Below are 24,197 nucleotides of genomic sequence, written 5' to 3' on the forward strand. Positions count from 1 at the left end.
GTTGAATGTCAAAAGTGCAAGGATCAGCCGAAAATAATACTGACTCACAGAAACAGGGATAAAACGACATCTCGTTTTCAATCCCATCTTTTGAGGTTCAGCTAGGGTTATGTGTAAAAAAATAGCTGGTGCATAGGAGATTTGCTCGAAACATTTCTATGGCATAAAAGCAACCGCTTGCTTATCCCAAATAACCAAAATCCTGGTTTGCAAACAAACAACAATGGCATTCTTGTGGGCCTAAATCAAGGTAATCTCCCCTCCCCCCCTCCATCTCCTAACGGGTGCTTTGCTGTTGTCTAACAGGGGGCCATGGCAACACCAAGCTGCCTTGTGACTCAGGACCGAGGCAAATGCCAAACTCAGAGTCAAGTGACAAAAATCATTAGCCCTCTAAAATGCCAGAGCAGCGCAGACTAATTGTGAGCCAGTCAGACCAAATCATTCAGCTTCGAGCACAAATGGACGCAATCATTGTTCACGGGCCAGTTGAGGACACCTGCGTCCAGGCCAGAGTGGATCGGGAGAGGCAGACAGGGCGGGGCTAAAGGTTGGCAGTACACACAGTCTGGGTCAGACCCGGCTAATCAGCTCCAGCGCCGCATTGTTCAATTGTTGAGTCTTCCTTAAGACGACGAGGAGGGAGGATGAAGTCCAGAGGGCCTTCCTCTCCCCCAGACCCAGGAATGCGTTCTTCTCTCCCTTGCCCCTTCATCACCATCACCATCACCATCACCGAACCCCCCCCCCCCCCCCCCCCCCCCCCCCACCCCCCCCCCCCCCCCCCCCCCCGTACAGAGGAGGACTGCCAGCCAGCGGGTGGAGGAAGCTGGTGGGCTGGATTGTTTTTAAGGCAGGCCCTCACCGGTGAGCTGGATGACTAAACCTCCACTTGTTTCTGATTGGACGAGCAGCAGTCCAGCATGAGGACCCGCTGCGCTCGGCTTGAACTGGACGGGCAGTCTCAGATAGTGCTGGGATCTGTGGAGCGAGGCCAGAAAAAAAACGTTGGCACATTGATGGTGAAACATGAATGCATCCCTCTCTGACACCACAGCTGCATAGAGTTGGGATCCTGATTTCTTTCACACACGCCATCAAAACTCAACCACAAAAAATGGTAGTTGGTCTACAAGCAGAAAATTCAGCCCCGTTTAGTTATGCGTCTGACTTTGATGCGGCGCAAACGGGTTACCTTGCTCATAAACTACCAAGGCAGAAGTGGCTGATTATATAATTGTGCCGCTGCCGCAATGCAGAAAATACTGCTGAATTATCGGTTTGTTTGTAGACAATCTACAATCTGGTGGTGTTGTTTCTGGCACTCATTTGCAATGTTTTCCAATCATTGAAAAAGATTTTCAATGAACGGAAAGCGATTGCTAACCCAACTAATTCCTCTTCTGGACGTAGTGAAGAATTTGGAATTTAACAAATAGTCCCAATTCGCTAAAATAGGCCATTGTCAATTTGGAGATGTCGCAACTTATCCTTTAATACTAAATTATGATTGACAGTGTGCACAAAAGAAAAGCAAAACTTGAACCCTAACCAATATTCATCAGAAATGAATGACTATGGCTTGCACAGTATGGACTAAAAAACAGGCCATGCTCCCAACAAGTCCTTGACTACTGTTACATTCGCCATTGATCAACACACACATAGCATCAGGTCGTGGTTCTGACAGCAGCCGCACATAGAAACATCAAATACAGAGGTGTCATCGCCTGTCGGGCTTCAAGAGGTTCTGAACTGCGGCCGGCAAAGCAAACATCCCATTCCACTGTTACATGTTTTGTTTAGTGTTTAACAAGTTCTATGAAGGCAGTCGATTCATTCGCCCCACCCGTTCCCCTCTGAACACTGCCTTTTGCCCTGGATTGTATATTCCGTTTCCATTGGCCACATGTTGCCCCTGCTGAACTCGAGTCACCAGAACACCACACAGCTGATACCTGTGGCTCACAGGCAGCCCTTCCCCGGTGGCATCATTTAGATGGAGCTGATGGCGCCAGTCGTCCCAACTGGCATTGAGCCACGGGACTGTGTATACAGAGAAGCCTCATCTTCACTGTGTATATATAGAGGAGCCTCAACCACAGGCCTCACTGTGTGAGGCCAGAGGAGCCTCATCCTGCCTCATCCTGAGCCTCACTGTGTATACAGAGGAGCCTCATCCTGAGCCTCACTGTGTATACAGAGGAGCCTCATGCTAAGGCCTCACTGTGTATACAGAGGAGCCTCATGCTAAGGCCTCACTGTGTATACAGAGGAGCCTCATCCTGAGCCTCACTGTGTGTACAGAGGAGCCTCATCCTGAGCCTCACTGTGTGTACAGAGGAGCCTCATCCTGAGCCTCACTGTGTGTACAGAGGAGCCTCATCCTGAGCCTCACTGTGTGTACAGAGGAGCCTCATCCTGAGCCTCACTGTGTGTACAGAGGAGCCTCATCCTGAGCCTCACTGTGTGTACAGAGGAGCCTCATCCTGAGCCTCACTGTGTGTACAGAGGAGCCTCATCCTGAGCCTCACTGTGTATAGAGGAGCCTCATCCTGAGCCTCACTGTGTATACAGAGGAGCCTCAACCTGCCTCATCCTGAGCCTCACTGTGTATACAGAGGAGCCTCATGCTAAGGCCTCACTGTGTGTACAGAGGAGCCTCAACCTGCCTCATCCTGAGCCTCACTGTGTATACAGAGGAGCCTCATGCTAAGGCCTCACTGTGTGTACAGACGAGCCTCAATAATGTCTCAATGGGGCCCTTGGAGCAGAAAGACGAATTGTACACTTTTATATCCTTGTGCATAAAAGTCAGAATAATTTAACATTAATGAACACACAATTAACAATAGTTTACATTAATCCCAACAAATAATTTCCAGTTGCATATATTTCATGTCCCATAATTAGGCTTTCAGGGGCATGAATGAATAGTACAGATAAATGTCATGTCTAGGAGGCAGAGAGCGATTAAAGATAAGGGTCAGGGTAACAGGGACTGCACTTACCTCAGAGAATATTTGGAGTGCTTGATATGGAAGGGCTCCCTAGGGTTTACAAAGTTCAGCTGCAAGTCAATTAGAAAAGCCAAACATCAAATCCATGCAATGCCCCTTAACAACTATTAAGGATTATTATGTTATGACCGTTACCAACCAAACAGTTATACACACACACGGATACACATTTAATCATGCAAACTGCAGTAAAAGCAGTAAATATTTAATAGAACCCAAGAACGCGTTTTTTCAGAAATCAGTGGTTAAACCTCTGCTTTGTGACGTCCTTCTTTGCCTCTTTAACAGATCGGAGATCATTAAAAAGAGATCAGAGGGTGTTCTGCAAGAGCAAGGATCTGGGGACCACCTCATCAAGTGTACTTTGATTACTAGTCAAGGTTATAATGGTGACAATCGAGCACTCACATTAAGCACTCTGCTATTGCAGACAATTTATGTCCTTTGGGATGGAGCCGGCTGGGGGGCTTTTTAAAACACCGTATTTCACTTCCAGCTGCACTAAGACATTAAAAGCAAAAGACGGAGAGAGCGAGAGAGAAACCAAAAAGGTCTGCGCGTCGCCCTCTGGAGCGGTAGCGCGCGTGCAGCCGCGGCTTACCTCATGCGTGTCAGAGGAGTTGTTCCGGATGTTGACCTTCAGGGTACTGGACTGCCCCAGCCGTGTGGCCGGGAACGTGTACAGGTCCTGGGGGGAGTACACCCCCTTCCGGACCGCCTCCTCGGGCCTGGCCAAACACAGGTCACGCTCGTTAACGCAGGAGGCCTCAAACCTGCAGTCTGTTTTTTTTAACGCACTTGCATGTTTTCGTGTCCAAGTTCAACAATACAATTTATTAAACTTGGAAAACATGCACTAAAAACATGTTTTATTAATTAATTTACTTGTTGAACTCTTGAACTTCGTTGTTTTGGTTTTTTAGATTGTACATAAAACATATTACATAGCAAACAGATGTCCCTTTTATTTGACCAAAACATACAACATTGCACCTATTCTCTTATAAAAGTAGAAAACCTGGTCATATAAATGTATAAAACAAAAAAAGCATGCATTTTTCCCATCTTCCCACGGCCTTGAGGAAGAGCTCTCCAGTTTGTGTGATCAGCGGATATTGATTGTGAGGTCTTACACGGTCTTGACCGGAGCAGCCTCCGTCCTCTTCCTGGTCTTGATGGAGGACTCCGTCTTCACCAGAGAACAGTCTCCTTCCTGGGGCGCTTCGACAGGCCCAGACTTTACTCCCTGCACACGCACAAAAGCAACACTTAGCTGTCACCGAACCTCACGCAATTTGTAACGCAAACAGAGTTCAAATCCTTGGAGTGAGTCTAGTTAAACTCTTGCTGCGGCTGACATGTGCAAACTGCTTCTTCCGGTGAACTCGAGGCCTACTCAACATGAACCTGGCAGGCCTAGAAATGTAGTCATACATCATCCGGTTACCCATGTATATAACTGGAAATGTCCAAATGTATTCCCCTGTGGACAACAAGGGGGTCAGAGCAAGCTCAATGTACATGGAATAAATCCACCACCATCCACCCCGGCCACTTAACCCATCACAATGCCGTAAATCATTTCATATTTTGCCTGCCGCGTGGGCTCTTAAGTTAACCGTTCTTTCACAACCATGCAACCAGCCTTAGAGCTCCCACCTCAGCAGGAAAACGCGTTCCCCTTTACCATGCAAGAACCTGCCTTCCCCCATTGGCCCTCTAGCAGACAAACAGATGTACATGGTGCTACTGCACGTGGGGGAGTTATTGCCTACTACAGAGGTGAGCGGTAACCAGCATGTCCTCAATTATTTTGTTAAACTGCATGTTGGGAAATTGGCCATTATTAACTTTTATGCATGATTTTGGTCTTCTATACATGCAGAGTTTCCCCACACACACAGACACACACTTTTGTAAATGTTGCATTCCCAAACACACTCGGGTCTGAGGAGAGGCATGCAAAAATATGAAGCCACATTTGTTCACACTGTGCTTTGTTCCCTTAAAAACAAAGCATGATACATTTCTTTTTTCGAGTCAAGCTACAAATATGAACCAAAGTTGGCTCTCATTTAAATGAGTTATCAACATCTGCCTCACCGTCCCACAGAGCTGGAAGCGGAACCGGGTCTTCTGCTGGGGGTCCAACAAAGGGTGGCACTCCAGGTCCCAGAACTGGGCGTAGTCCCCTCGGTCCCGGGGCAAGAATGTGATGGGCACCTGAAGGGCAGACACACCCACACAATAGTAATGTAGTATATTTTTATATACGTGATACTCCTTTCTTTCTACAATAATTAATTGACACTGTATTCTGGATTGTCTTACATTCATTTAAAATATAAATATAAATACATCTTAAAAGATAGGTTAACTAATAATTCAGGAGCAAAAATGGTTAGTAAACATAAATAATCCAAATCCCTTCAGAAATGTATCATATAGATCAGAGGCATGACCAAATCAGTGGCAGAATGTGATAAAATTAAGACCTGTTGTAGCGGAGCCTCTGAACCTGGTTCTGTTTAGTAAATGTCCTGATTTGCTGTGTGTCATCACCTGCATCTTCTGCCGGGCTCCCAGGGTACCAGACACCCTAGAGCATCTGAAGGCTGTGTAGGTAGCCCGGTACACATCCCCACTGTTGTCCACTCCCTGAGGGAAGAGGACGAGAGGCAGGGCGAGAAACGGCAACGGAGAGAGGGAGAGAGAAAACTAGACATGAGCGTCTTTGGCATTGGAACCATTGAGAGGCTAAACACATCACAGCAGAGGAGACCAGAATGAGAATGAAGAGCAGAAAATGAACAAACAAGATTATGTAATCTTTGTGCAAAGTATGTAGATAAAGAGGATTAGTGAACCTTGACGTATGGAGGCGCGAAGGAGGACAGGTACCACCTCACTTCCTCTTCCCCGTTATCCACTTCCAGGACGGATTCTACAGGAAATGAATGCTAAGTTAATGCATTCACACATAAAGCAACAATGAATATGTAAAGTCTGACGGCAGACAAGCCAACTCCTTGGTGACCTTGGTGTTTTGCATTATTTTACTTCGTATTTGTCTCGGCCAATCATGTTGCTAGAGGGGGAGCTGGTAATTGGCAAAAACAAACCTGGCCAGCAGTAGTAAACTGCAAAGAAGTGTCTGTAAAAGTTAAAAATCAACACCTAGTAGACTGTAGAAATACACTTATTAAAATAAACTTCTGAACGCTTCATCCACTCCAACATTCTTCTTTTTTTTTTATATCTTGGGAACTAAACCGTAAACAAGTCGTAACTGTTTGTTTTCCACCCCAGGCTCTGTGCCAGCTCACTCCTACCATCACATAGGACTTCTCGGTCCCGGGTTATTGCTATACTGATTCCTTTGGCATTTCAAGTTATTTAAATTAGTGGCATAATTGCTAACTCATTCATTATGATTTACACTGTAATTCGTGATACATTTTCAAATTTTATCTCACCAAAGTCAGTTTCAAAATGCAGACAAAAATTTAACAAAATGTCAATCAACATATTCTATCCCATCCCATGTGACCCGTTCAGACCTGAGCTCTCCCCTGAGGGGGTGGCGGGGAAGACCACCGTCTTGCTGCCCAGCTCCAACAGGGCCTGGGGGCTCTGCTGGAGGTCCGACGGCTGGGAGGCCTGGCTGTGGGGCCGTACCAGGGACGGCAGGGGGGTGGCCGCCTGGGGAGCCAGGGCAGACAGGCTCCTCTCTGCTGGGGCCGGGGACACGTCTAGGGCCAGGTCCCGGCGGATCTGCACCTTGATGAACTGATGGGGGGCGGACAATGCGATGAGCGTCAGGTGAGAGCATTCCCCAGGGCGTTGTGAGGCGAGCGTGCAGAGAATTTGGTCTCGTATTATTTATTACACTGCTTGAATGCTTTGTTCTGACTGGGCTATCATGGAATTCAGCAGTCTTGAGATTTCTGAATGACAATTTCCAATTTCCAACAGACCGATCTTGCGGAATCAATACAATCAATACAATCATTTTAATCATCGTTTTCAGAGCTTACTTTGTGTCAAATTCTCGATTTCTTTAGTAAGTAGCCGTGCATTAAGTGGGATAATGACCGGCCCGCTGTATAGGATCCCTTACTCAAAATGCTCTGGAAGAGTTTGGCTGCTGAATGTGTTGTACCTTCTGGGTACCGTCACACTGGATGTAGATCTGTCCACTCCACGGCAGCATGGAGGTCTTGGAGGCCAGGGATGGGTTGGGGCTGATCAGAATCTGCAGGTGGGACCTGGAGGGGATAGCGCATCACAACACAAACACTGAGCTTGTTCTAGAGCGAGGCAACTTATTCAATGAGAACATGCTAGGAAGGCTGGTCCAAATCAAGATTTGTAGTCATCATATGTACAGTAAAACCAAGGATAGTTCCGTCAACTACAGAGTATAAAAAAGAGTGAGTTAACAATAAGGGTTACAAATATGAACTGAAGATATACAACCATAGGAGGTGAGAACATAAAGAGGCAGGCAAAGTGGACATGTGCTGGAGTGTACGTATATAAACATAAACATTAAATGAAAACCAGTGGAGTACCATTAATGAACAAGGAATGTACGGTAACGTCAAAGATAAGTACATTTGTTTTATTTCTCGGCTTTAGTTAATGATACTGATAGGATAAAACGTGACCGGTGTGTGTCAAGTCAATTGTAGGGTGTAGATCATGCTGGAACCAGGCAGAAAGGTGGATCAACGTGGCATAAGTCTGTGGATCACCGACACGTGAAGACCTGGTCCTTACTGTGGCTCTATGAGTCCGTGCTGCGGTGTGATGGTGAGGCAGTGGGCAGGCCAGGACAGCTCAAAGCTCAGCCCCCGGCCCGAGTTGTTCCGGATGTGAACGTGCCGCGTGGTGGCCGTACCGTCTGCAAAAAAAAGGAAAAGGGGATACCATCGATTCATTAAAACACCCCAAAGAATGTATGCGAGGACTGCAGTTACCAAACGTTTACACCGATTGGAATGCATTCAGTCAAGAAAACCTTTCTCCAACTGCCAGACAACGTTACGGCAAAACGGTGATGTGAAGTTCCTCTTTACTCACTCATGGTGGGGGCCGTGAGCACCAGCTGGTCCGGGTGGACGGACCAGGTCCCCTGCTCTCCTGTCTTCTCTTCATCCGCCCTCGCCTTATCCTTTGTGAAAGAGGCATCCATTAAACCGAGGCCATATCACGATGAGCAATGCCAAAACGGACACTAATCAGAAAGCGTGAACAAGATTAACTAATTCAACTGCAATTCAATGATCTGCAGTTGGTTTAATCTTTACCTGACATGAAAAGATTAAATTAACAACCCTGGGAAACAAAATGTTGTGATACATAAATGGGTAATATCATAAAACTCCAAGAAAAAATATGTAAAATTTAACCTGGGCAGCAATATAGGACAAGGCTTGCATCTTCAACTTAAGGCAATTAAAGATCATGACAAACACATTTTCCTCCCCTCAAAAGTCTCTGGCGATCAGCAGGTGTGACGGCTAACAAGCTTTTCAGACAACCAACACTAACCCAATGGTACAAGCTGCCTAGTTGTGACAAGATTTAAGGAAACAGCTCCAGTGTAGCTACAGTACCACACACAGTCCCACATGACAGTGTTTGACAGATGCTGGACCTGCCGGTATGAAGTTGGCCGCTGCCAGACTAGCCTACCTTCAGCATCGGCTCGGCTGCTCTCAGAGGTGGGCCCTGGGGACCTTTCACAGGAAGCACGTCCAGGGTAATGTTGCCATTCGCAAACGCACTGGAAAATACAACATAACTACATACTTCAAATCAATTTGTATAACGCAACACTAATGAACACAACAACAAATTAATTGTTTTGCCCCACAGTGTGCACTGCAGATAATATTAGACATAGAAAGACATTCTTTAATTACAGTTATATAAAAAGGTGAGGAGCTTGCATCCTCAGTTACAGCAGCAAGTAAGGTAGTGGTTTGAGATATGAGCCATGTGTCAGGAGCGTCCATCATGCATCAGGTCACCTGTGAGACTCGGCGCCGTGTCCAGCGGAGTGCTGGACCGGCTCGGCCCGCTCCACATCGCCGGGCTCCGGGCGGCTTGTGGTCCCCAGCAGGGACAGCACCACCTTGCTCATGTTCCCGTAGAAGACGTGGCCCTCGTTGGGCCTCTGGGGCAGGTCAAAGGCTGTGGTGGGAGGAAACGGATGCAGAGTCAAGCTGTGCACAACCTTCAGCTTATTACTGCAGTCCTGAATAAAATATGCCTGTTTTATAAATAGAGCAAACACGCAAGAATGGCAAACATTATTTGTTGATTTGAGGATGTGAAGGGGATTATTTTGGTCTCGGATGTAAAAGAAAAAAGAAAAAGGTATGATGGAGATATAATAAGTTTCATTCTTTTGTCTCGAGGGTGATAAGATTCACTGGGATCACTGGGCGGAACAGAGAGGTGTTTAACTTAAATTAACAAGCCCTTGCTGGTTTGCAGCTGTGCAAGTACATGAAGGTAAGGGTAGCACTGCCCATGGCCATGCATCAAGCACACATTGAACACTCTCATAGAGACCCCATGGAACAGGGCAGCAACAGATCCTCACACTGAATTTTCAACCATGGCAATCACCAACTGCCAAAAGCGGTTGTCGAGTCCCAGTCTTATTGAGGAAGCATTTATAGAGGAGAGCCAGGAGATCGTTGTCATGAGACACTGGCTCCAATTACGGTTGTGAATTTTCATACTTTCGGTTATCAGTTCCTCTCCCAGGAACGTCTCATTAAAGTCGATGTTCTTCAGCAGGCTGTTGTCTGAGAGAACCTTTCTGCCCGCCTCTGGTCTGCTCTGGAGCAACCTGGGGGAGCACAGCACAGGAACACACTGTCAAGTTTAAATAAAAAAATAAAGCCAACGAATGAACAATTCCAAACTCCAACGCAATGCCAGCTGATGCCCGTTCTGTGAACTCTATCAGCATTTCAAAAAGACTCTAAAAGGGGCATGCGATTTACTTTGCAGCATACAATCACAAAATGATAATCAAATCAAACTTGTTTTGTAAAAGCTGTGACCTTGATAAATCCACTGATTCTTTACTGCAGCAGTTTGAAATGATGCAACCCTGACACAAGGATCATCGTTTCTCAGAAAGGCTAGTGTTTTAGTATTACCAAACAGATAACTTATTCGATGAAGCATCAGCTCATATCAGTTTCTAACCTGGCCTTTGAGATTTATGGCAGAGCTCTCCATAATGCTAAATGTTGAATTAATTAAAATGTGTGTGGATAAATATCCTTCAATAATATTTAACCAGTTGCATAACTTCATCCTAAGATCTGTATTGTTCAATCAGTTTTCCTTTCCCAAAACAATTCTAAAGTCGACTGGAAGTTATTCCTTTATTTCCCCATAAACCAGACCTTTCAGGGGCAAAATAGCCATTGAGTGTTGACGTGAATAATTGAAACAGGTGAAGCAGAGTCTGACCTTCGGTACTGCTGCCTGGAGACTTCGTCTCCACAGAAAAGGCAGACGGTGGCCAGCAGGGCTTGTGCAGAGTGACATAGGGAGGTCTCTCTCTGGGTGGCCTTCAGCAGCACCGTGATCACCTGCACAACAAATGACCAAGCCCACAGAGAGAGGCAATTTCAGGCGACCACAACCTTCTTCATTAACCAAGAGGACAGGCTGAGTCAGCGATGCTCACATTTAATACGCAATTACACACACACACACACACACACACGCACACACACGCACACACACACACACACACACTACCTCTTGCGTGCGCTCCTTCAGCACAAACTGTGACGGCGAGAGGCTGATGACCGACGGCTCCATGAGCGAGCGCGACTGCAGGTCCGAGAACGCCGTCGCCTTGATGAAGGCAGCTCGGGAGCCCGTGTTGCGCACGCACAGACACACCTTGCTGACGCGGCCCACGGCCACGCCCGCCAGCGTGGCGACGTAGCCGTCCGCCTCCTTCCGCTGGTCCTCCAGGATGATGTTGCTGGTGCCGCCGTAGCCGGAGAGAGGGATCTGGGGGAGAACAGGCTCATGTGACATATCGGCGTGACATTTCGCCTATCGTAAGACCTATCGCCCATCGTCACACCAACACACATCACAAGTCATCAGGAGATAAGATCAGACTGCAGTATGGCGGAGAATGAGCCTGGCCAGGGGGGGGGGTGGTGGCAGCAGAAGGCGCAATGTCCATCAGAGTGAGTGATTGTTTGTGTGTATACACCCCATTCCTTGGATAAACCCACCCAGCCGCCCACTTCAAACCTCAAAGAACTAAATAAAGCCTTTCAACAGCTCGTCTCAAGTTTAAACCCAGCATCCCGGGCAGCGCTGGGCAGCACCGCATGAGGTCAATAGACCCAGAGCACCGCTTACTGTGAACTTGACCCCCGGCTGGGAGGGCCTCAATCCAGACTGCTTGATCTCCAGCTTGGCCAGCATGCAGGCCACACGGGTGGGGGCGAAGAGCAGGTGGACCGCCACGTCCTCCCTGGGCCTGATGGACAGCTCACCGTGTCTGGTCAGACGCTCCTCTGGGCTGAACATGCTCTGCAGCTGAGGATGGTGGGGTTAGGGTAGAGAATGTAATAACAATACATTGAAAAGAACCTCATCCATTTTATGGATGAATGATCCTTGCAGCTAGAGCTAGCCCTCTTCCTCTCCATTTGAAAGGCATTATGTGTCGCATTTGTATCAAAAGTATTGTTTATCAACTAAGCTACCAGTTTTGACAGTGAGAAACCTCTATGGCACATTTTGCTGCCTTATGTACAGCTCAATATATTCGACCTAGAGAACCCCTTTTGTGTTTATTTGCATCCTTTGACATTTGTCCCACAATGAGCCTCTTCAAACATTTGTTGTTCCGTGGAAGATGCTCTGTAAATGCCGCACCGTGAACAATGGTCATGCTCCGCTAAACCCAATACTATGTGGTCCAGAAATAATTATTCGATCAGGAGAGGTGTTCCACAGGGTCAGACTGGGTGGGTGCAACACTAAAGGAGTTGTACGGCGACAAGATCCACACAGGCAGAAGGCTCCTAACGGCTCTAGCTTGTATAGACGCCGTAGCCGGAATATAGCTAGTCCCCAGCCGCTGCTGGGCTGGAGGGTCCGGGGTAATGGGAGCGCAGCGTCGGGGTGTCTGGATCAAAGTACCTGGAAGCAGTCCTGGTCTTGCCCGCGGATCAGCAGGCGGAGCTGCTGGGTGCCGTCGGCCGAGTTGTTCCGGAGCACCAGCTTCTGTTGCCTGTGGGGGGTTGGAAACAAGACAGCATTTCACCCTGAAACTCATTCTCCATCACGAGTCTGAAGCAAGCAGACACACACACACACACACACACACAAAATAAATGTGGATTATGGGGAAATGGCTTCTGAGAAGCGCTACTCCCTACAGACTGCCCTCTGTCCCTCCTCATGAATAGCATTACTGGTGCCCTAATGGAGTGGGACAAGATTGCAAGATGGGGAGCATATCAATAATACCATATCAATAACACAGTCCGCCCTTATCCCCCGGCTTCGGCGGCTCGAAAAACTATTAAAACCCAAATAACCACATTTGAATTGGAGCTGTACTTACACGGCCCGTCCCAGAGTGACGCCTCCCCAGGCCACAAACTGCTTGTTGGAGAGGATGGGCGGGACGTCCGCGGCGGGCCCCGGGGCCGAGGCGGCGGGCTTCCCATGGATCTCTGCAGCCACCTCTCCCCTGAGGGCCACCTCGTACTGGGGGCCCGTCGGCAACACCAGGATGGTCAGGAGGCTGGGGCCCCAGACAAAACCACACATGAAAATAAAGGCTGCGTCAAGACATTCCCCTCAGCGCTTAAAGCAAAGCGCCTCAATTATTTCTGTCTAGGAATCTAAATGATATGGTCTGGTAGCCTGAGGGCCCCTTTGCTGTAAAGTGACACGTAAACAGCCTACTCTGCTGTGGGAGTTTATGTATGGGACCGCGACACAATATGCATGATAGCACACGCACTGTGACCACACAGAATGCACAAAGGTTACACAACGTCACACGCATGTTGCATCATTGGCATTTAGTTAAATTGGTGGAGCCGTGCAGAACGTTTGAATAGCTCCTCTGCATATTGATGCAAGGGCACGAGAATTTAGGTGCCTACTATAGTTAGTATGAACCACCAAGTGCATGGTTTGAGGGACATGCTTGCCTTATTGTGAATGTTAACATTTGAAGTACGATTTTTGAAATGTGTAAAACTGTTTCCCCAAGCGACATGTGCACACGTGCAGCATACCTTTCTCTGCACTTCTTGCTTCCCTGTGCATTGAATGAGACCTCCACAGTCTTCTCCTCTCCCACCGCGAGGTAGAGCTCATCAGGCCTGACAGAGAAGCAGTCCTCTGCATCCTTGCACTGAGTGGGAGAGAGAGGAATGAAGGGGACGACAAAGAAAAACAACAACGGACGAAAAAGAGAAAGGAAGTAGCAAAAGGCCAAAAAGAGGAGAGAATGTGGGAAGAGGAAAACAACTTGAAAGAATTTAGTCTAAAATAAGCAAGTACGGGTAAAATAAATGAAACTTCTACATCAATAAATCTTTCCCGCAGTAGGTGCCAGTCTGCAGCAGAATGTCAGAGGCTTAGACAAACCCCGGATCTAATAAGAAAAGCAAAGGTCAGAATTACCTTGAGCTTCAACTTCACCTCGATGTTGCCGGCGTTCTTCAATGGAAGATCCTGTTGGCGGGCTTGGCCCAGCGGAGCGGAGAGGCTGATGGTCTAGACGAAATGGAAAGTCGGGAAGTGTATTAGTCCCTCCACCGTGAAGGTCATGAGAAATTGCAAATCAAAGTGCAATTATAAACGGAAATAATGTATAATGAAAGTATGAAAAAACCACACAAAATCACAAAATTGTCTGAATGATAATAGGTGATAATTAGGAAGTATAACAATAGACTCCTGATTGATTATGTAATTTCCTTGAATTTTAATGGGACCATAAACTATGTAGACGAGCTTGTGCACTGCGCACTGCAAATGATCCAAGAAAGAAACCCCATCAAAACAACACATCCATTAAACTAAATCAACCTTGCACACAACGGATCAAGGTCTGGAAAACACAAGCATGAATATTGCAAGACCATCACATCCTAAAGACAGACTGGCCCTAGTGACTGGTAGTACAGACGGACACCATTGACTGGACTTAGTGACTGGCCGTAATGACTGACCATGGTACAGACAGACAACAGTGACTGGTAAAATAGAGAGCTACCTGCAGGTCTTTCGGAGCATGGACCCTGGCCGTCCCGACCCGGGCCTGGAGGGGAACACTCCGGATCACGTGACTGGGACCAGGGGAGTCTACTTCTATGTCGATTCGGGCCATGAACTCCTCCGCCGGGCCGAGCTCTCCTGGTGCAACAGAACCCCAATTAAACCATTTGTTTTGACCCAACAGAACCCCAATTAAACCATTTGTTTTGACCCAACAGAACACAGTTGGTTTGTCACAATTATTTGAACTAGTGCCGTATTTTTTACTTCGTCCAATATTTGAGAAAAAATAAACTACTGTTTGACATATTTGCCTCAGGGGTCTAAAATGAATACCTTTCAACAGCAAGTGGTGGATATGTTTTAACTAATCGACTGGGTAAAAGAAAACTCAAAGACAACGTTAATTTTGCCTTGGCCAAGAAACTACTCTTGAGGCAAAAGATCAACCATGGTCACGTTTCAGGTGACCATGCCCTTACCTGAGCTGGGGTACTTCTGAGGGGCTCGGAAGTGAACCCAGATCATGAAGCTCTCTGGATTCTGGAACGATAAAGGAAATAAATGGAAAAAATTGGTGATAGTTAATGGAATATCACTCTCTTATAACCAACCAGACTTGGTTAAAAAATAATAATTATTTTAGATTTTTCTTTGTGCTCGTCTCTTCACCTCGTGCGTAATATTTTGGTGCTCAACATAAAACCAAACATTGAATCCCTCCTAGATAGTGGAGCTGTTCTGTTGCTTTTTAACAAGATGCATTTCCACTGAAAACAACCATTCAAACTCCAAAACGCTGCAGCCCTCCTGTATAGCTCTCCATTTTGTTTCCCCGTCTCTTACGATGTCAAAAGGTTAGGAAATGTAATTTCATGACAACAAAGTCCCAGATTGTTCTACTTCCACGCCACATGGCATCTGCATGCGTGCTACTGCGAGGCTGCGGTACAGTTGGCGGGCCTCACCTCTCCATAGCTGGCATGCATCACATGGTTCATCACTGACGGGGAGGACAACTGGGTCATGTGACCCGCCTGCAGCGACTCTTCAGCTGTCACGGCAACGGGGTTCTTGGAGAAAGTGAAACAGCGCCAGGCACTGGCATTCTGAGGAGAGAGCACATGGAGGGATAAGAGAGCACTTGTCAGGAGGATAGTGAGCATTCCCCTGCTTATGGGCTGTAGGCAGCGTCTCCTTTATGTATGAGTTTTTTTTCCAGCATTCCAGCATTGAAAATATATTCAACCACACAAGAGCCGGAATAACACAGAAAGGTATCAAATGGAGCAACGACCCTGAAGCAAAGCAGACGACTGCACCAATGTTGAATTCCTTCCAAAGGTTTACTTTTAATAGAGAACTTAATTCCACCCCAAAGATAAATAAAAGTAATACAGCAGCAATTCACATCAAGGAAAAACACGTAACAAAAACACAAAATGAGGTAGGTAAAAAGACAGCACAAAGAATTTAGTTTAATGTGAACTTCAAGCCAGATTGATTCTGAATGACCTGCAACAATGTGGACTTGAATAAGCAGTGATCTTTGCAAAGTATTGTGTATGTAATGTGAGAGCAGAGTCGGATACGTCTCCTCTGTAATTGAATGGCGTCACGTATTCATCGGCAGTGTCCATTATATTCCTATTACAATGGAGATGTCTGAGGCACGCCTGCGAGCAGGGCTGGGGTACTCACTGCACTGATCACCAGGCGGATGGGGACCGTGGCGTGAGTTCTGTTCAGCACTTTGAGAGGGAGGGATTTGGAAAGCCCCTCCGATAGGTCTCCAAAATCCAAGCTGCCCGACTTTCCAGCTTCAATCTGGGGGGGGGGGGGGGGAATATAGCATTTTAGATTGTCATTTTGTATTTTCTATCCAGGTTTTATCCCCTGTAGGGAAAATACCTCTCAAAAAGTGATTACACTTAAAACCCAAATGAATCCTGAATAATCTAATGATAATTATCTGCCCAAACCATTTCCATCAAGAGTCCTACTTCAGGATCCCAGCATTCCAGTAGACAGCCCTGAAACGGTCAGCTATGGGGGGGCTTGGGGCTCACCTCTAGCATGGGGTCCTCGGCCACAGCCACCAGCAACACCCTCTTGGCGAAGACGTCGGCCCTGACGCCGAGGTCCGGCTCTGCCGAGGCGGGCCAGGAGGACACGCTGAGCACGCACTGGTAGACGCCGGCCTGGGGAGGGACCAGCAGGACCTTCTGCTCCTCTGTGCTCTTCGGCCCCATGATGGTCTTGTTCTTGACCAGGAGCCACTGGTAAGGCAAGCTGTCCACCTGTGGAGAGCCACACAACCCGGGGGAGAGAAGGAGGTCAGTGCCGCCCATTCCTGAAGACCACCGAGGGAAGGAACACTAGGGACTTTGAGGACACTGGAATTAAAAAGGAGTTTATGACAGAACGTTGTCAAAAGCCAGCATCAAATAAAAAGAGACTACTCTTGGAAAGCGTTTCTAGACGGAAGCAGCAGACAAGATAATACAGAAATGTTCCGAGACACGATGATGATTGAGTGATTTTGGGGTTCATTTTCCCCTCAACGCTACCGTTAACACTTCGATTCCCATCTCAGGGCAAACATAAAGATAAATCTATATATGCAGTTCCTGTTATTTCAACCGCATCGGAGCGCTCACCTTGGCTCCATCGAGGGCCAGACTGCTGACGGTGATGGAGACCTGCTGCCACCTCTCGGAGGGGTTGAAGAGGCTGAGGGAGGCCTGGGAGGCGATGCCCACACAGCAGGCGTGGGGGAAGCGCAGCTCCCCTGGCACCACCACTTGGCCTGGGGATGAGAGGGATTAGAGATGACTGGAGGATAAACAACATCTCCAAACACACGGAGGAAGGGGGGAGGGGGGAGGCGAGCCAAGGCTCACCTCAGCGGTTTGAAGGAAAATGATATTGTATTCACAATAATATTTAACACCGAATCAATAGAGCGCCAAGCGTTAAAGGATTTGGCGTGAAAATAATCAAACTGATAAAAATGGAATGCTTATTGACACAAAATGGATAAGACGCGTTCCCTCAAATCTCGTCTTTATTCAAGGGCACGGTTGGAAGTAGTAAAGAAAAAAAATATATACTAATATTTTGCCACAGCTCAGATAACATCCAGATACACGGGACACACACAGCCCTACCTCTGAGCTCGTCCAGGCCCGCGGCCGCCCACGGCTCCACGCTGTGCTGGCCGAACGCCTTTCCCATCATGCCCAGCTCCGCCCGGCTGTTCTGGGGCCTGTGGAGCTGGTGGTAGCCCGCGGGCCCCGAAGCGTCCTGGAGGTGTCTGGACGACGGGTCACCGCCCGGCGCCAGGCCGTAGGGGCCTATGTGGTAGGCCACTGGGTGCCGCGTGCCTTCGGCACCCGGGTACTGCTGGGCCAGCTGAGAGCTGAAGAGAGACCGTCCGGCGGCGAAGAGGGGCTGCATCCCCGGGTGTTGGGTCTGGCCCGCCAGGCCCGGCCCCGGGGGCATGAAGCCAGAGAACGGGGGCGCGTACCGCAGCTCCTCTGCGGAGTAGGCGGGAGGCAGGCCCGGCCCTCCGCCGGGGCAGGCCTGGGCGGAGGCCGGGTCGATGGCCCCCCACTGCTGGGATCCCTGGCCGGGCAGGAGGATGTTGAGGTTACTGGCGTAGCCCGAGTCCACCTTGGTGAGCGGCGGCCCGGTGGGTTTAAAGTAGTTTGTGTGGAGGCCACAACCCACCGGGGGGTGGTGCTGGGCGGGGTCTCTGCTGTGGAAGTGGCATTCGCTCTGGCTGCGGGTGCAGCTGAGGGCAGAGCCGCTGCGTTCGGGGCTCCTGCAGGGACGGCTTGAGGGAGGGGGCAGAGGGTCCAGGCTCTTGGACTGGTGCGAGGGCAGCTGTGAGTCCAGGCTCTTGGACTGGCGAGGGTCGTCCAGGTGGGACCGCGAGTCTGGCTCCAGGGGCGGTGTGGGACTGGCCCTGACGATGGTGGTGCTCAGTGCAATGGTTTGGTCGTTCTGCGGAGGAAGTATGTTATAGGCATCGACGTTGTGAGTGCTGTGTGTGTATCAACATATTGATATTGCTTTAGGATACAGGATGACATCTCGAGATTGTGTTTCGTATAACACAATGCGGTTTCGTACGACTCCGTGTTGCTGTGAAATTATCTTCTTTATACCGATTTCCCTTCATATCTAGTGATACTTGACCAGTAATAATTTCTGCTCACAACTGCTCCTTTGCAGTGGGAAGTCCTAAAGTATTCGATGCTAAACACAAATACACCAGCCTAGTACGAATCCAAGCAAGAGTTGGGCAGTACCGGTTTCCTGTCTGGGGCGGGCACCACGGTGCTGTCGTTGATGGAGATGTAGGTGAGCCTGCAGAGACTGGGGCTGGAGCAGGTGGACTGGGGGGAGCGTTCACAGTCTGGCCTTCTGTCTGCCGCCGTCCTGCTGGTAGGGGGAGAGGACATCGTGCTGGGGGGGAAAACACACGCGCCACGAGCATAAACCCTCAGATGTGCCGCGCAGACACACCGCCACGCTGGGGGCCGGTGGAAAATGAAAGAGGAGGTTGAGATTGAAGCTGAAGTTACGGAAATATAAAAGAAAAATGAAACGCCACTACCAGGTTATGCTTTACGATCTTCTCTTTGATATCTCTTATCGTTCATTTCATTCCAAATGTGGTGATGATTTAGCATTCCATTTATCACTCTTTAGGTTAAAAGTAAAAAATATTATATTCATTACACAGCTCTGCTCAATGCCTTGGAACGCTCCGTTCATTTGCATGGGCCCTTCACAACTTCCGGCGGTGAATTATGTTTGATAATTCACCGTTGCTAAGCATATAATGACCGCCGTCAAGGAAAGTAAAACATTTTTTTCCATCTTTCGTATCACTCAGCAAGTACTCCGGTAACTTAACAACCCCAGCGTACTCGGTTGATAAGCGACTTCAACGTCTTTGGCTGACTATTTCTTTGCTGATGAACCCTACGGAATGCAGTTAATAAATAAATTGTAAAAAGAATGGTGGTGCAATCCATGAGAAATTGTTTGCGGGCAAAATAAAGAAGAAGTGAGTAAACTGCTGAGCACCATGTGCACTACAGTCAATGAAAGACGTGCATGTGAAGTGGACATACCAGTCGCCCGGGAAGGATGTCTGGCTGGGAGAAGAGTGGATGAGGGGGCATGTGGACGGTCTGAAGTGACACGTGCTCTCCTCTCCAGCAGAGGGCTCAGACGAGCTCTGCGTCACTGCAGGGAGACGAGAACACCACAGTCAGACGCCACAAGGCAGGGATTTAGCCATAGTCTACCGTCAGTTTATTCCCCTATTCAGAAAAAAAGGCAATCCTATTGAATGTGTGTATCAAATGCACACTTAAAAATATATGTAGATTAAAAAAAGACATGCTTCTATATTCTGCTGTACTATCAATTAATCTGACTTTGTAAAATCTTTTTTACAAAAGACATACATTTGCAGCTAATGAATTAGCTGCAAATGATACTCCCTCATAACACAATAACCCTAACTCATTTAATAAAGGTAATGACTCACTGAAGGCGTGTGGTGCAGGAGGCCGGGGGCTTCGGCAGGGGACCTCAGCTCTCTGCGCCTCCTGTTGGGGAGGCTGGGAACCTTTCTCTGGGCCGCTGCTGGAGGTCACAGGCTGACCCCGAGGCTGGCCTTGTTCCCGCAGGGGAGAGGAGCCTCTGAGGCAGGGCAGGCCCGAGCGTCCCTTCCCCAGCACGGGGGACGTCCCCGGAGGGCCCGGCTGGACCCCGGGGTCCGTCTGGTTCTTCTGTGGGGCCTGTGAGGAGGCCCGGGGAGGGGTGTGAGCTCGGGGACCCACCTTCCCGGGAGCAGCTCTATATTCTGCTGTGGCACTCGGCGGGGCGGCACTGGCGTGTGGGGGAGGCCTGCCTCCGTCCGCGGCGGTGCCACAGGGGGCCCTGCTGTCCGCGGAGGATTTGGCTGTGGGAGGCTCTCCCGCGGTCCCGGAGCGCCTGGCTGGCGTCGGGAGAGAGGGGGCTTTGGGGCGAGGGATGCCGCTCCTCCTCGGCTGCTGTGTACCGGGGAGGGAGTCGGACCGGCCCCTGGGGGAATGGTCCTCGTCACCGGGATGGGAGTCCGACCGGCCCCTGGGGTGCCGGTCCTCGTTGTTTCCACTCGACGCTCCGCTCCGCGCCGACGCCCACCCTTCGCCGCGAGCCAGGCCGTCCTGGGAGGCGGCTAGGTTGTTGGCCCAGGCGCTCAGGTCAAAGGTCGTGTGCGCCAGGGAGGAGTCGCTGGTGGTGCTGATGCTAGACGCGTCTGCCTTCCGCAGGTACCTCTCCATGTCGAAGGCGCTCAGCTCCCCGGCGCAGGTGCTCTTCTGCAGCGCCTCCAGGAGAACGCTGTGATCCACCTGATGCAGGATATCAATGGAGAGCAGACGGATGACTTGCTTTTGCTTTTTGTTTGTCCCTGCGGCATGGTAATGTTAAGCATTCTATCAGGCAAAACAAGAAATAACAAGACTAAAAAAGGATGCAGTATATCGTCGTTAGCCTGAAGCGCCATGTCCCCGAGCAGTTAAAACAACATTTTGTTTTGCAATTCCGCATGACATTAATTCCCGGCATCTTCAGAGAGTGTTTGTCAAAGTGAAAGACTGCCCCTGGCACTGGGAATGGCTGGTCGTCTCCCAGCTCCTGTGCCCTTAAAACCACCAATATTAACTTCTTGTTTGTTTCGTGCCTATGCATCACTGTCTTTGTAAATTGACTTAGGAACAATATACAGAAGATGACACTCAGCATCCGTGCAACGTCAGGTAACCTCCATCTCTTTGCCACTCACGTGTTGCAGCGGTGAAGTGCTCTCCGCGACCGATGACCCTCCAATCCCCGTGTTGCCGTGGCGACCCTTGGCCTTGCTCCGCCGGGACAGCTCCATGATCATGGCGGCCAGCTGGGACGGGTCGGCGCTGATGGAGGCGTCGGCGATGGCCGAGGTGATGGTGCTGATGCTCAGCATGAGCTCAGCGCTGGTGTTGGCGGGGGAGACGAAGCTCTGGTCCACGGACCCCGGTGCGGAGTGGGGGTCCCCCGGGAGCGAGGCGGGTGAGGACGCGGCCTGAGAAGACAGCGTGGTTTAGACAGACCCTCTTGGTTCCTTCATGACCAGACGCCTGGCGGCTACTGGCCGCCTGGAGAGCCACTGCCTCTGCAGCAGCCTTCCCGCGCTCGTGCAGATTGGTGGATCCCCTCTTTTGCTTTAGAAGGTTGGTTTCAAGTTGTTTGGGCCAGAATGATCTTCAGCGACAAACTGAAACGTGAACCCTTAAGATCCGAATAGTCTCACAAGGCTATTGGTACACTGCCAAATGGACTGTATTCATTTTCTATGAACTTTATTTAACTTAAACAACATTTTGTTTGTTGTACTGCCATTATGGCACCCATTGCACTCCTAACCAGAGCTTGAAAGAGGGAGCCCTCTTCTTTCTCAATGCTTTTCCTCGATCTAGTCCTTGCCCTTTAGAGGAATTAGGCCTAGGGTTGTACAATATGGCCTGTGAAGCCCTTTGAGAGACTAAATGTGATTGAGGCAAGCAAATAAAAGTGACTTGAGGGATCATGAAAGCTAGCCTTGGGAGAGCACGACAACAGTCGATTAGAAACGTACCTCTTCACAGAGTTGTGGATCGGGATCTCCTTTAGGTGACATCCTGTCACATTGGGCCTCAAGAGTTTTGTCCAGGTCCTCTGTAAAGAAAAGACACTTCAGTAGACCTTAAAACACATTGAGGTATCAGTGTCAATACACCATCCCCCCACCCAACTACCCTATTATCCTTCAATCAGTGTTCAAGTATAGGCCTAAGCAAAACTATGCAAATCAGACAGTCCACCGTTTAGCGGTGGACAACAAACCTGCGTTGAGCGTTTGGTCCTGTTGGATCAGCTCAATGGTGTTACTGTGGACGGAGGAGTCTCTGGAGGAGACATCTGAAGGGCGGATCAGAGCGAAGGGGTCCCTCTTCTCTGGGGAGGTGATGATGTAGCCAAAAGAGGGCTGGAGGAGCAAAGACACCGAATTACATCCTCTCAGATGATTCACGTAAAAAACCAGATTCTGCAACACTGCCATTACTGCTGGTTCTTTATACATAAACTGCCCAAGATGGATACGTATGGTACCGAATCAGCCATAACTAATTAGTATTTTATTGCGCGTGGTTAGAGACTGAACATGCAGATACCCATTACGCGACATGGATTACGAAGAGTCAGTTTAACACCAAAGCAGCTATCACGGGTAATTCCCTACCACGGTCCAGCGATCTGCTCTGAATTAAAAAGACTGACTAGCTAGCACAGCTCTTGTCACCTTGACATTTCATTGCCGGTTTATTCAACTTCTTTCCAGCTGGCTGCAAGCGAATGCAGCGTTGGCAAACCCTGGGGTGAACTGACCCTCTTTACTCCGTCCAGATCATCGTCGGCACCGCCCAGACAGCCCAGGGCCTCCGAGCGCTGTCCGAAGAACTGGCCCAGGGAGAGGCGCAGGTAGGAGTGGTTCCCACGCTCAAACTCGGAGGAGGCCTGGGAGGCCCTCATCAGGACGTCGCTGCTGGTGGGGATCTTCCAGGAGGTGTCGCCCAGGGTGAGACTCTCGCCGGCCGCCTCGATCTGCTCCTCCTGGAGGGGGGGTGGGGGGTTGCGGAAGGAATTCCAACAGGTTATGTTTAACGGGTGTGGGTCGGGGTGTTAGGGGATGTTAGGATTTTATAATCTGTTACAAACCTGCATAAATTGGTGCTCCTTCTCAAACTCCTGTTGGTCCTCAATGATCTTATCAATAGCAGTGCCTGAAGTGGGGATTGAATTGGTTAAATGCTGACAGGGGACGGGGGGGGATTGACTGGTGGTTGGCAGGGGGTGTACATACTCGCTGGAACAAATTCTTCTGTCTGAAGCTGCCCAGCGTTCTCTGGTGCGTTCCCATCTACTTCCTTCTGAAACGAGGAGTAGTAAGCCAAGTCCGTCACCCACTTGCCCTCCTCATTCTGGTACACCACACTGTCCGGGGCGTTGTCCCCTGGAGTGACAAAGCAATGTGTACACGTTCAAATGTATTCACCACAATCAATACATTCCGCACTGCATCCACAGATGAAGGGCACGGATACGTTCTCATGGGCCACATGAGGTGAACTTGGTTTAGGTTTAAACTCAGACTTCAGGAAGAGACCCGGAGCCCACCTTGTTTGAACTCCGCCTCCAGGTCGCCAGGGCAGTGGTTCCAGTCGTCGTCCGACTCCTCCTGCTCGTGCTGGAAGCTCTTGGAGAAGTACTTGGCCTCCAGGGAGCTGGAGGGGCCGTCGTGGTTCTCCTCCTCGCTGGTGCTCTCAGCAGGCCCGGCCGCGGTGCCACCGCCGCAGGGTCCTCCTCGGAAGCCCAGGGAGAGCCTGCCTCCATCGGCGACGTCAACGCCATCCTGATCTTCATCCTCAGCATCATCACATCCTCCAGCTCCCCAGTCTGGGAGCACCTGGAGGAGAGGTCGGTGGAGAGGTGAGTCATAAATGCTTACGCAGCGAGTGCTCTTGGTTACAGGAAGTGTGTGTGTGTGTGGTGGGGGGGGGCACTACGCATATTCAGTGTGAAAGCGTATGGAGACCGTTTTTCTGCCTCTAATGGGACACAACAGCATCGACGTCTTGCCGGTCTCCAGCTCTACTGACGTAGCGCATGGGGAGCCACTTAGCTGAGTAACACTCTGGCGGGATTAGCACGAGGCCCTTTTGTGTATGAAAGGTGCTTATCGAACACACTGTGCTTTGGCTTTCAGAGGAACGCAACCACCCA

At 49.4% G+C, this 24,197-nt stretch overlaps 1 protein-coding gene across 1 annotated transcript in view; it reads right to left on the reverse strand.

The window, feature by feature from the left end:
• Positions 1-801: 801 nt before the first annotated feature.
• The window catches only part of cep192 (centrosomal protein 192), a 28,945-nt gene continuing 5,549 nt past the window's right edge, over positions 802-24,197 (reverse strand). The window contains exons 14-51 of the mRNA XM_056601802.1: positions 23,592-23,880; positions 23,278-23,427; positions 23,133-23,197; positions 22,803-23,027; positions 22,260-22,401; positions 22,012-22,091; positions 21,184-21,459; positions 19,900-20,749; positions 19,478-19,592; positions 18,647-18,803; positions 17,501-18,338; positions 16,991-17,139; positions 16,400-16,630; positions 16,032-16,157; positions 15,299-15,439; positions 14,813-14,873; positions 14,329-14,468; positions 13,734-13,826; positions 13,343-13,461; positions 12,658-12,840; positions 12,231-12,321; positions 11,442-11,621; positions 10,818-11,078; positions 10,524-10,645; positions 9,779-9,888; positions 9,059-9,221; positions 8,721-8,811; positions 8,106-8,196; positions 7,803-7,926; positions 7,183-7,288; positions 6,581-6,809; positions 5,888-5,964; positions 5,583-5,678; positions 5,124-5,243; positions 4,154-4,266; positions 3,622-3,748; positions 3,012-3,070; positions 802-981 (exon numbers count right to left, since the gene is read on the reverse strand). Coding sequence (XP_056457777.1) covers positions 849-981; positions 3,012-3,070; positions 3,622-3,748; positions 4,154-4,266; positions 5,124-5,243; positions 5,583-5,678; positions 5,888-5,964; positions 6,581-6,809; positions 7,183-7,288; positions 7,803-7,926; positions 8,106-8,196; positions 8,721-8,811; positions 9,059-9,221; positions 9,779-9,888; positions 10,524-10,645; positions 10,818-11,078; positions 11,442-11,621; positions 12,231-12,321; positions 12,658-12,840; positions 13,343-13,461; positions 13,734-13,826; positions 14,329-14,468; positions 14,813-14,873; positions 15,299-15,439; positions 16,032-16,157; positions 16,400-16,630; positions 16,991-17,139; positions 17,501-18,338; positions 18,647-18,803; positions 19,478-19,592; positions 19,900-20,749; positions 21,184-21,459; positions 22,012-22,091; positions 22,260-22,401; positions 22,803-23,027; positions 23,133-23,197; positions 23,278-23,427; positions 23,592-23,880 — 6,723 coding nt within the window. The 3' untranslated portion in view covers positions 802-848. The remainder of the gene's footprint in view (positions 982-3,011; positions 3,071-3,621; positions 3,749-4,153; positions 4,267-5,123; positions 5,244-5,582; positions 5,679-5,887; positions 5,965-6,580; positions 6,810-7,182; positions 7,289-7,802; positions 7,927-8,105; positions 8,197-8,720; positions 8,812-9,058; positions 9,222-9,778; positions 9,889-10,523; positions 10,646-10,817; positions 11,079-11,441; positions 11,622-12,230; positions 12,322-12,657; positions 12,841-13,342; positions 13,462-13,733; positions 13,827-14,328; positions 14,469-14,812; positions 14,874-15,298; positions 15,440-16,031; positions 16,158-16,399; positions 16,631-16,990; positions 17,140-17,500; positions 18,339-18,646; positions 18,804-19,477; positions 19,593-19,899; positions 20,750-21,183; positions 21,460-22,011; positions 22,092-22,259; positions 22,402-22,802; positions 23,028-23,132; positions 23,198-23,277; positions 23,428-23,591; positions 23,881-24,197) is intronic.

The sequence above is a fragment of the Gadus chalcogrammus genome, chromosome 11 (assembly GCF_026213295.1).
Source record: "Gadus chalcogrammus isolate NIFS_2021 chromosome 11, NIFS_Gcha_1.0, whole genome shotgun sequence".
NCBI lineage: Eukaryota > Metazoa > Chordata > Actinopteri > Gadiformes > Gadidae > Gadus > Gadus chalcogrammus.